This window comes from Phodopus roborovskii, unplaced genomic scaffold (genome assembly GCF_943737965.1).
Source record: "Phodopus roborovskii unplaced genomic scaffold, PHOROB, whole genome shotgun sequence".
NCBI lineage: Eukaryota > Metazoa > Chordata > Mammalia > Rodentia > Cricetidae > Phodopus > Phodopus roborovskii.
In genome coordinates, this window is record NW_026126517.1 from 4154750 (window position 1) to 4168075 (window position 13326).

Sequence of the window (13326 nt, forward strand, 5' to 3'; positions counted from 1 at the left end):
TATTATGGATCAGTAACTATACTGAGAGGTTCTGTATAATCTATTAACACCATGAAAATAGTATATAATTATGACTTTTAGACAGACTTATAAGGACTTAGATCCACTTTACTTAAAATTTCTGATTTGTAACATGCCTTTCCTGATTTATTTGCAACAGTATAGAATTTAGGGGCTCTAGTTATTGGTGTTTCCTATCCAATGTGAGAAAGAATCCAGTTAGTTCTCTTCGTAAGTTGAATTTTCTTGTTTGGGGGATAATTGTTGTTAATCTCTCCACCAAAATTACTATGAATCTTTTTTTGCTAGGTTTCACTTTCTACCCATAATTTGTCAATTAAATTATTAGTAAAAGGTACTGTAATTTCTGCTGGATTTATTCTCACTAGTTAACAAAGTCTCAATTTCCCTTTTAGAAACAATGCAGAGATCTTTTCCAAATAAATTTTTAATTTTTTAATGTAGCTTATGTGGTAAAAGCAGATGCATATCTTCCCCTTGCATTAAAGTTCCTATAGGGGAGTTCCTAGATGATCATATGACTAGAAAGCAGCTTTAGGTCCACATTATCCATACGTGCAATCTGTAATTTCTCTTTCAACAAAGCCAACTTTCTCTCAGATTCATCTGTTAATTCACTGGGACTAAAGTTCTTATTTTGTTTAAATTAATTAGATGATCATGTTTTATCCCAATAATGTGGCATAGATGGGAAATGTTGGTTAGCAATCGTTGAGTCTGCAATCCATCTCTTCTAATTTGTACCTTTTAGGGTTTAATTATTTTTAAGCCTTTTTATAGCTTAAGTAACTAAATGAATCTCCTTTTTGTATTCCTTTCATGAGCAATTTGTAATTCCCCCAAAAGGCAAAATATTCTTTACTTCTTCAAACATTCTTTCTAAAGTATCTACATTTGAATCAGATAATAAATGTCATCTATGTAATGGTAAACTATAGTGAAGAAATGGCTTATGTATAATTTCCAATGGCTGCCATACAAAATATTAGCACAGGGTGGGGCTATTTAACATTCCCTGTGGGAGAATCTTCCATTGATATCTCTTAACAGGCTGAGAATTATTGTAAATAGGCACTGGGAAGGCAAAGTTTTCTGTCTTTTTCTTGTAAAGGTATACTGAAGAAACAATTTTTTAAATCAATTACTATGAGAGGCCATCCTTTAAGCAATGAAGAAGGCAAAGAAATTCCAGACTGCAGAGAGCCCATTGGCTAAATCACCTTATTAACATTATATTTGTTATCATTCTCCATTTTCCAGATTTCTTTTTAGCAACAAATACAGGAGAATTCCAAGGGTTGGTTGATTCCTCAATATGCTGAGCATTTAGTTGTTTATGTACCAGTTCTTCTAAAGCCTATAGCTGTAGAAGACAAACCATACAGGTTTGTCTGTCAACCATTGTATAAAGTATGTTAGTCTTTTGAAGATCAGCAGCATTGTGCCCTGTTCTTGTACAACCTAATGTTCAGTGATTGCTCTTCATAATACCTTCTTATTTTTTTTCCAGAATCATATGTTAATTTATGGTTTGTTCCTAAGATCAGATGAATATTTATCTTAGTATTCCATTGCTGTAACAAACTTTGTCCCCACAAATTCACTACAATGTTAGCAACATGGCTTTAATTTTCTCTGTCTTTCTGACTCTATATATTTGACCCATCTTGCACTCTGCTTTACCAACTGATAAAATACCAATTATAGAAGTTGAGCATTTACCTCCTGAAGAGGCCAGTTTGGGTACCAAGATTCCAGCAAAAGAATTTTTACTTCCACACCTGTGTTTAACATACCTTCAATGACAGTAATTTTTACTTTCAATTTTGGTCTCTGCTCATTTACAGAAGTTTTCCAATATACTCGCTTTATGGTTTTTCCTAAAAAAATTGTTCTCTCTTTTATAGCTCTTCTATCATCCAGAGCAGTATGGTTTCTTAAAACAGGTACTAGGTTCCTTAATTGCTCTAGGAAGGAGTTTCCATAGTGACAGGAAAGGACTGAGCCAAATTTGGCATGTTAGAGGCCCCTCAATGAGTTTCCCAATGACGAAATATTGCCTTGAATGTGTCTTTTATTTACATTCATTAGTCAAATGTCTGCCATTTCCACACACCTCATGCATAATCTGGAAGAGAGGGGTGTTCTGTTTGGAAGTATTATTTCTAGCCGGGTGTTGGTGAACATGCCTTTAATCTCAGCACTCGGTAGGCAGAGTTAGACAAATCTCTATGAGTTCGAGGCCAGCCTGGTCTACAAAGCTAGTTCCAGGACAGCTCCAAAACAATACAAAGAAACTCTTTCTGAAAAACAAAACAAAACAAACAAACAAACAAACAAAAAACAAAAAGAAAGAAAGAAAGAAAGAAAGAAAAGTACTGTTTCTAGGAATGCCCTTTTATAATCTCTTTTAAGGTGATCTAGTCTAACACAATTAAAATGATTGATACATAGATTGAAATCACATCTCCCAACCATACATTATCATGGTCATGAGATTCAATATTAATTGTGTCTCAAATCCATTCCTTCAAAAGTGCTGACCTTGTCTTTAAGGGCCTAATTATTCTTTTTTATTGAGAATTTGCATTTTCAAAAGCCATATATTCAATTGTTACTTTTCTAGCTTCTGAATCTTGATTTCATTCTACTTATTGATGTCAGTCTTTGTAAGAAATCTGTGAAGGCTTCCTTTGGGCCCTGTATAACTTGTAAATGATTCAATTTTCTTTCCTACTTCTCCAATTCTGATGCAAGCATTCAAAGCTGCTGTATGACATGAAGCCAAGGGTGTGGTTATCATGTAGAGATTGTTTCTCCAAAGTAGCATATTACTTCCTTCTCCAAGAATTTGATTGTAGTGGGATATTCACTTTATCTCCTTCTGTGGCACTGACCACGCCCATTGGTGGGTGGAGACAGGGGCGGAAGTGACCTGTGGAAGGAGGTCTGAGGAGGAGCCAGAGGATGCTCTCTTGCTAGCTGGATGCGGAGAGGAGAGCAACCAGTGGAACTTGCTGGTGTTCATCTATCTAGGCTGTAAGTTATTTCTCCCCAAATAAACATCTATTCAGCTTATTTGTTTATCCTGATCCTTATTTAACTGCAATATCTGGTGTCAGAAGTGGGATCAGGATTTTCATGGGACCTGGGTTTCACCTAGGTGGCAGACGCCATTCCCCAACGGGCAGGGTCCCTTGCCACACCAGGTGGACTCACCACAGCTTTGGGACATCTGCCTCTGCCCTACAACTCCTTTGCCTCCACAGCAGGCCTGAGAAGGCACTCACTGCTTCTCATTTTATGCCCATTTCCCCACTTTGCATTCCCGCAGAGCCCTTTAGCGCCCGCCCTGCTTGTGCATTTCCCGAGGTTAGCGCTGCAGTTCCACCAATTCCACAAGACTCCTTTTACTCATTTGTCTAATAAAATTTAGCTTGCCATAGTTTGTTAAGAGCTATTCTACTGGGACCGGGATCACAAGGATCGTCTGCTGCCAGACACTATTTGACGATACACATCCAGGCATAACTACCACAAGCTAAGATCTAAAATTAAAAGCATCAAAGTTCCAGGACAACAGAATTGTCCTGTCCTAAGGTAATTGTAACATCCTTTGCAATTTAAGCTGACATAATATCTGAGATCAATTGTTCCATACCTATGACAGATAATTTTACAATGCAGGACTTTAGGAATTATTTTACTTCATATATAGAAGGAATTTTAGCAGAAGAAAATTATGACTGGGCCAATATGTACATTTATTTGGTAATAGCATTGGGTTTCATCATTAACATACTATTCTTAAAGAAATAGTTTGAGATTACAAACCATAGGAGACTTAGTAACAAGGATTCGAATCACTGAAAATGATAGAATTCAAAACATTGAATGTTTAGGGAAAAAGGTTCAGAATATTGAAGATGGCATTGGAGAGCTGACAGATAGAATACAAAACATGGAACATAAAAATGACCAAGTAGAAAACAGAATTTGTTCCATGTCTGATGCCTCAATAACCAGAACAGAAACAATGCAATGCATTAACATGTTAGCAGAAACAGCTCGTTCCTGGTCGGAGGAAGCTACTAATAAGTTTAAAAAAAACTGGAACATCAGATAGAAAGACTAGATGATAGAATCTCTTCCATGTCTGAGGATAATGGCAAGCTCACAGATAGAACATTGTTTCTGGAAGGCAGTTTACATGCCATTCAGATAATATCTAAGGATGAGAATATTAAAAACATGGAATCATTCTTAGTTGAAGAAAGTAAGAAACTGACTGATGCAATGAAGTCTCTACAAAGTTATATGATTCAAGAAGTTCAGACACTCAAAGAAACAATGGTGAATAGATTTCAGGCTTTAGAAGACCTTCAGTCTGATACATCAGAAGAAGAACTACAGGTAACAGGGCATGAAAAAGACTTAAATATTTCCACAACATTTAGGGTCAGCGGAGCTTTCCCTGTATCTATTAATGAAAAACCAGCAACGAAAAAACACCCAAAAGGTATCATTGCATATCAGCGGGAACCAGTATGTATGAAAGATTTAAAAAGTATAAAGGAAGTAGTAGTCTCTTATGGCATGCACTCACCATATGTGAAACAATTAGTAGAATCATGGGCAAGAAATAACAAGGTAACCCCTAAGGATTGGGATCAATTAATATCAGCTGTCCTTGAAAACACCTCTTAATTAGAATGGAGGGCTTTATGGAGAAAGGAAGCAAAAGCTCTTGAACTTCAGGGCTGAAGAAAGGTTATAAAGCTCCCCAAGATAAAAATCTTGGTGAGGGTCTTCATGCTGACCCAGAAACCCAAGCTGCCTTGATGATGAACATATCTTGTCTCTATGCAGTACAGCAGCTCTGAATGCTTGGGATAAGGTTCATGAATTATGGGAGAGGATAGAATCCTACCAAGATAAGGCAAGGGCCTAGAGAACACTTTAGTGTGTTTCTAGAAAGATTATCTAGGGTAGTACAATTAGAGGTAGCAGACATAGATTCCAGGCGAATACTCATAGAATCTTTAGCTTACGAGAATGTGAATCCTCAATGCAAACAGGTGCTTTGGCCTTTAAAAATGCGATCAGCACCCTTGGATGAATGGATCCTATATACAGGCGACATTGAGTATAATGACAATAAGACTAAAGCAAGGGGAGAAGAAGCCATATCTAAAGGTCTGAGAAGACATCAAGGTAACAGAGGTCTTAACTATGGTGACATAGAAGCTTGGGGAGGAGAAGCCATCTCCACAGGTTTGAAGAGATATCAACATGTCAGATGTTATAACTGTGGTAAGATAGAACATCTAAAAAGAAATTGTAGGCAAAGCTTCCCTAGAAATAACACTCCCAGGAATGAATCGAACAGAAGGCCTCAGCCTCCTGGGTTATGTAGAAGGTGTGGCAAAGGCAGACACTGGACAAATGAGTGTAGATCGACCAGAGGCTAGCAAGGAAACCCTTTACCATCGGGAAACTCCTTGGGGGGCCTCTCAAAGGCCCCCACGTCACAGGTGATCCGAACATTCCCAGTCATAGTGGAAGACAAACTCCCACAGGACAATTAGAAAATTATGTGCCTATTATAAAAACACATACCGCTCTGTATGACAAACTAGTGATGGAAGTTGAATCAAACATGACAGAAGGAAATAAAAAAACGTATATTTTGGCAAACCTCTATAAATAGTCAAAGGCCTAGATTGATAGTTAAGATGAATAACAGACTGTTTGACGGGATACTTGACACAGGGGCAGATGTAACTATCATAACTAATAAATCTTGGCCTCGAAGATGGCCCCTGCATGAGGTAAATGTTCAATTCTTAGGGATTGGAACCCTGTCTCAGGTAAAACAGAGCACGAGATGGATTGAATGTATAAGGCCAGAAGGTCAGAGAGGAATGTTGAGACCATATGTGGCTGATGTAGTGATAAATTTATGGGGTCATGATCTATTACAGCAATGGAATACACAGATTAACATTCCTCCAATATTAGATAAGAACCATAAACGACCTCATGATTGTGTAAAAAAAATATTATAAAGTACTATACAAGACAAATACCAAATATCCAGGCTGTACAAAAACAGAATACAAGTGCTGAACAAACAGAGGAACCAAAAGCCCTACCTTTAAAATGGCTAACAGAGGAACCTGTCTGGGTAGGACAATGGCCTATGACCTCTGAGAAGTTAGAAGCTTTAGAAAGCCTGGTTCAGGAACAGCTAAATGCTGGACATATCGAGGAATCAACCAGCCCTTGGAATTCTCCTGTATTTGTTATCAAAAAGAAATCTGGTAAATGGAGAATGCTTACAGACCTGAGAGCCATCAATAAAGTTATCCAGCCAATGGGCTCTCTACAGCCTGGAATGCCCTTGCCTTCTTTGATACCTAAAGAATGGCCTATTATAGTTATTGATTTAAAGGATTGCTTCTTCACTATACCTTTACAAGAACAAGATAAAGAGAAATTTGCCTTCACGGTACCTAATTACAATAATTCTCAACCGGTGAAGAGATATCAATGGAAGGTTTTGCCACAGGGAATGCTAAATAGCCCCACTCTATGCCAATATTTTGTGCAAAAACCTCTAGAAATAATTCGTAAACAGTTTCCACAATCCATAATCTATCATTACATGGATGTTATATTGTTAGCTGACTCTAAAGGAGAAATATTAGAAAAAAATGTTTGAGAAAGTAAAGGAAGTTTTACCTCGCTGGGGATTACAAATTGCACCTGAAAAAATACAAAAAGGAGAGTCTATCAACTACTTAGGATATAAAATAGGTCTACAGAAAATTAGACCACAAAAAGTACAGATCAGGAGAGATCGCTACCAGACTCTTAATGTTCTTCAAAAATTACTTGGAGAGATTTCTCAATTGCAAACCATTATTACAGTAGAAGGGCATGATTTGAAAAACTTGAAAATGGCCCTAAAAGGAGACAAGGACTTGAATAGTCCACAAATAGTATCAGTTGAAGCTGAAAAGGAATTAGAATGGGTAGAAAGAGGATACTAGAAGCACATGTGGACCATGTGGATCCAAACCTAGACTGTATTCTGGTTATATTACCATCTAGAGAATATCCTTCAGGGATTTTGATGCAGAGAGAAGATATCATATTAAAATGGATATTCCTAACACAAACAGAATAAAAAACTGAAAACATATATAGAAAAGATCTCTGACTTGATTATAAAAGATAAATTATGACTTCAGAGTTAGGTTTAGGGTTAGGTAACCATGTGTGAAAATCCTCTGATGCTGTAAGACAGTGATTTCACACTTTTCGGGTGAGATGAGACTGAATGTGAATGCCATGAAAAAAATTCACTTCTCTCCAATGGAGTTACACTGGGGATCCAAACCAATCTTAAGTCCCATGCTTATCAGTAGATAGACAACACAAAACAAACTCAGTAGCATCTTTGGAGGTTCTTTATCTCATAATGTTTTGTCAAGATACTTTTTCTTAACCTTACAGTGCTTTGTGTATATATTATGGCTCCCAGTGTATATGAATGTGTGTGACTCTTCATCCATATGTATTTGTTGTGCTCTTTATTTAGTTATTTTTTCTGTTTGTTTATTTTGTCCTATTATGGTTTGTTTGTGTCTTTTCATTTTATCTTACATTAACATTACAATTATTTAAATACATGTTTGTTTTCTAAGTAGAGTTATGGATTTCTAAGTAATAGTAGGGATTTGGATGGGAGAGTATGGAAAGGATCTCATAGGAATTGGGGGAGTGGGAACTAATCAGAATATATGAAAACAATCTATTTTCAAGAAGCAAAAAACGAGGGTAAGAAGTATTGATTGCCTTGAGTCTCAGATAAGACTTGGACTTCAGAATTTTATATCATGTTCAAATTATTAAAGACAATGAGCACCTGAAGATTGACAAATGTACTTTGTATAATGTGATGGTCATGAGCCAAGGGGAACAAGAGACAGAAGGTTATGTCTTAAAACAGCTTTGTTTGAGGGGGTGAAGTTGATAAATAATGGAATTCTGATGATTAATTCAGATAGAAATCTTGACACTATTTAAAGTCACAATGGAAACAAACAAATCTTTGGAATGTCTATGAAAGATGATCTAGATTGGGTTAATTAAAGTTGGAAAACACCTCCTAAATGTGGGGAGCACCAAAACATGGCTGAAGCCTGAAGTAATTAAAAGGAGAAAACAGGAAGAGAACACGCATCACTGCTCTGCTTTCTGAGTGTGCAGTGTTCCACTGCCTGCTCCTATGGCCATCATGGACACTGTTCCCTGGGAAATTAGGATAAAATAAACTCTCCCTTCCTTATGTTATTTTTGTTGTAGTATTTTGTCACAACAATGAGACGAGTGACTAATACAGTGATCTCTGTGTACAACAGGAAAATATCTGAGAAAGTTTAAACAGTTTTCATTTTGAAATATATAATACTTTTAACCACCAAACGAACACAGACTACTGGAAAGTTTTATATAGTTATGACTATAAAGACATTTCAAAATTCACTTATAAATTATTATGAACCCATGCCCTGCTTCAAATTATATGGCATGAATACTATATGTAAAATTATCTGAGAAGAAATAAATCACTAAGAAGAAATATAATAAACAGACCTTGAAAAAGATATAAAACTTCACTTTCAGCTATGTAGTTGATAAAGACCCCCTTATTCTGAATTACTGCCTTCTACCCATTTGCCCCCACAAGTCTTCCCTTTTTCACATTTCATCTCTTTGAAAATGTCTCAGGACACTTGTCACATCCCTATCAGCTATGATTCATACAGTGAAATGTTTCCCATCCCTTCAGGCATTTATTATGGAAGGAATTATCAAGGATATTTATTTAGAATATTATGACACAGTTCTCCATCTTTCATCTGGTCTGCACAAAACAGACTGTGCTTTTTAGCACCCTGTTTTGGAAATGATTGCAGCAAATTCACTCAGGATCTTATATTAGCTTCTCTGGCAACCATATAAATCTGACAATAAGGCTAGACAAGACACTCAGAACTGTTGGCACCACTTTTCTGTCAATAAACTACTCCTAAAATAAAAAACATTAAATAAAATTTAGTGATATAACTACTAAAACAAAACATAGTTTGACGTAACATTTCTTCAGGAGGTATTTTTCTCAACTATGTGTGATAAGAGTTATATTACATTACATAGACCCCAGTCTATTCCTTGATTCAAGAAATTTTACTGGAACCACTAAAAAATATGATACAATAAATATTTTAAAAATACATTTGGTAAATCATTTTGTACTTAATAAATATCTATAAATATAACAATTATTTCTTTTCTGAAAATTAAAAATTATGATGGCTCAAATAAATCAGACTATTTCTGTTTATGAACTTTAAACTCTAATGATATATATGAAAATTAAGTGTTTAAAATGAGCTATTTCAAAATATAAATATCTCTAAAGCAATTTTGAATATATAGTCTAACTCCATAAGAATAACATTTTTTAAAAGAAAAACTAAATTTACTTATTTCCTTTTTTATTCATAATGTTGAAGAAAACAATAGTTTAAAATTATTAATATTTTAGTAAGTTAATTAATAATGATTATGGTATAATTTCTAAAACAACTATGAAAGAATTACCTTAGATAAGTGTTTGTACACAAGACACATAAGATATCACGAACAACCTGTAAATAGAATCAATCAATGAGACTTCTCTATGATGTACTGAAACTCTGGCTCATTGTTATAAATCACCCACACCACAAAGAAGCTTCTTTTCCTTTTGCCTTTTTAGATATAAATGTCTCCCTGGCCTACCTTGGCCTGGAGCTTGTGATAGGCTTGTGCCTTGGGCTCCTGAGATTACATGTATTATCATGAAAATAATCTTTTGTAATAGTTTACTCCCAGCTTTAAATTGTATTTTTAAGATAACAACTTTCTGGTGTATTCAGTAGGAGTGGTAGAGTAAATCTTATGTCTATTTCAGCTCACTAAGGTGCTTAGCTTTTCCAATGTAAAGAGCTACTTACTGGTACTGAAACTATATTTTAGCTGAACAGGGGAAGGAGGCAAATTATCTAAAAGGAGGGAGCCTCTACCATGCACTTTACAAAATTTTAGCCTCCACATCCATTTTCCTCTTGTTCTTCTTCTTCCCCACTCATCTGTATTCCTGTTTCACTCAGGCTCAAGGTAATTATGAAGTAAGTTATTGATTCATCTTCTTTCTTAACTGTTCTTCAATACAAGGTAGCTGCTGTAAGAGGATTATTAGTTCTCACAAGAAGGTACCAGATGATGGAGAGGGAAGCAGGTAAAGGAAAGGTGAAAGGGAATGCATAAGCTAAGCTGGATCACAAAGGGTCTACTACACAAACCAAAACAATCCATGGATGCTTATGAGTTTGTAATTCATAGAATTGTAGCTTATAATCCAAGTGAACATGTAAATATATGTAGTTGAATAGTTAATTGAGCTTTAAATGAAATAAAACTTTAGTATAAAAATGTTAATTTCATATATATATATATATATGTGCGTGTGTGTGTGTGTGTGTGTGTGTGTGTAAAACTGCTTTTGAAAGATTTCATTGTAATCAAAGGTGGAGCTTCATGTTCTCTTATATATTTTTTGATTGCAAGTAGGTGGTGGGGATTATAGCGTAGGTCCAACACCAGCATCATCTCAAGTTACCTTTGGTTCAATTTACACTTTCAAGTTAAAGCTAACTTGAAAAGGAGTTTGTTTTTCTTCTCAAATTCTCTTGCTTATATTTGTGCAAATTTAGAAGACAGCATCCTGGTATCTGTCTGAGAAACTCTTAAATTCTGTATGATTTTAGACTTCTTTCATTTAAGTAAGTAAGTGATATGCACATACATTTAAAATTCTCAATCTAATTTTTTTTTCTGTGAGCTTGATTTAATCGTTTTAAATGTGCACCACTTAAGGAATGACACAAGGAAGTTTGATTTACAAATCAATTGGGGTATGCTAATGAAATCAAACAGCAAATGGAACCAATTTGGTTTGCTACTTTGCAATGCCACTGACTATTGTTACTGGTTGAAACTGCTAGACTGTATAATGCCTTTTGGAAAAATCCAGGCTTAATTGTTTAATATTGATTATGTTTCTTGGAATTTAATTAATTTATTTCTTCTTACCCTCTATGCATTTCAGAGTTTACCTCATCAAAACCAGTAACCAAGTTTTCTAACCATCTGTTTTATAGAGAATTACTTTTAAATGCTTCTCAGATCTATGAAAAATGATGTCTGCTTTATATGGTAGAGAATGTGGCAAAGATTACATGTTGTTAATTATATAACTCTGGAGTACTCTATGAATCTTTTCAATTATAAATACATTAAAAAGTTAAAGGAATATTAAAATTAATATAAGTAAGAGCCAATTAAGAAATTTTCTTTAAAGAATAAACTCTATATTGACAAGTAAAAATAATGTGAAAATCTAAATGAACTTCTGCTATACCCATACAGTGAAAAATAAGCCATACAGGGCAAAGAAAGAATGAAATGTTGACAAGGATACAAAAATAGTGGAGCTTTAGTGGCTACAGGTGTGTGTGTGTGTGTGTGTGTTCATGTACACATCAGTTTAAGCTGTACAGTGTTTGGATGATAATAAAATATTTGAGAGTACCTGTGTTTGATTTAAAAACAAACAAACAAAAAACAGTACATCTAATTATCCTTTGCTATACTGGATAGCTCTTTACTCAACAGTTATTTCATGCCTTAGCCCCTAAGCTTAAGTTGAGCCTGATGAGAATGCCATGGTCTTCTTTGATGGAATACAAACAGGCACTGTAAAATATCTCCGCTTTGAGCTTGGGTGGGCTTGATGCCATCTAGCCCATTCCTCTTCTTCATCCTGACTGCCCCAAGTGGAAAGGAGCCAAGTCATGTAAAAACACAGAGGTGTAGACTTGGAGAGTAGTGACTTTTCTTATTCAAATGACTACTCATGTTCTGTGCTGAAATAAGGGGACAAGAAATGGAGCACAGGAACTACATGGAGAAGACATGCAATTTTTAGCTTTAAGTATAAAAAACTCAACTGGATCACAGCTGGGATTAAGTGAGGAATCCTATTAGGTTCTGCTGAATAGGACAAAATAACCACAGGTTGAATTAAGACACTACTAAGAATATAAAAAAAGATAGCTACAAATTTCTAAAAAGTAACCATAATAATTTTTGTAATTAAATACTTAAACTGTGAAAATACGCTAGCAAAATTTTAAAGATAGTTTTTGTTTATTTTTTTAACATGGTAGAGTCTTCTGATATAAAAAATATTTTTACTTTTGTTTGTTGTTTTAGTGACTGTGCAAATTTCTCCTATGCACAACTACTCAAAAAAGGTGAAATCTTCTTTATGTTTTACATTCATCACTCTACTTTTCACTCATGGCACATGACATTTTTATTCTTTAGCTACTTGTGCATGTTTCACACCCCATGCCTGGGATTTTATGGGAGTGTCCATGGTTTTCTTGTCCATCATATCTTCAAGTATACACAATTCTTTATATATAGTCAGTGATTGGTAATATCACCTTCGAAATGATAATGAAGTATCTTTAATAATGTGATTTTAAAGTATACTACCGAAACAGACAAGAATGAAAATATTTAGACTTATAAAAAAAATTCAGCCTTAAAGTAAGAAGGAAGGATTTTGATGAGCAATTAGCATTAATCTATTATAGTCCTTATCTTGAAACCACAAAAAATAATAAATCTTCACATACCTTTTTAAAGATAAAATAAGTAATAAATACAACAAGTGGAAGCAATAATGTCTTTGTGTATCTCAATGGAGTCTGAAATAAACCAAATGATTCAAAATGTTAATTATAAAATTTTACTTTGAAGCAGTAAATATGTCAAATTGAGTGTCATAATGATATTTACTAAGGATTAAATTTCCTTGTCTTTAACAAAATAAGTTTATCAATTTCTACAGTCTTATGTAAGACTAAAATTATTAAAGTGGTTATAAAAAAGCATCCAATGATGACAACAGCCTAGAAGTTGCTCTATGACTAGGATAAGGGGTCAGCTTTAGAAAAAATAGGCTCTACTCCAAAGACAGAGAGGAACTTCAGAAATTCACAAAGGTAGTGAAAGATCGGCTGAAAAGTGCTGAGAAGATTGTTATTGTATGTGATGAATAAGAATTGTCCCCGTAGATTCATTTGAATGATTCATCATCAGGAGGTGACATTATTTAAA

The 13326-nt window shown here is 34.8% G+C and overlaps 1 protein-coding gene across 1 annotated transcript in view; it reads right to left on the reverse strand.

The window, feature by feature from the left end:
- Dpy19l2 (dpy-19 like 2) overlaps positions 1-13326 on the reverse strand; it is a 119534-nt gene that overhangs the window by 19905 nt on the left and 86303 nt on the right. Inside the window, exons 15-16 of the mRNA XM_051197168.1 lie at positions 12843-12914; positions 9697-9743 (exon numbers count right to left, since the gene is read on the reverse strand). Of these exons, the coding sequence (XP_051053125.1) occupies positions 9697-9743; positions 12843-12914 (119 nt within the window). The remainder of the gene's footprint in view (positions 1-9696; positions 9744-12842; positions 12915-13326) is intronic.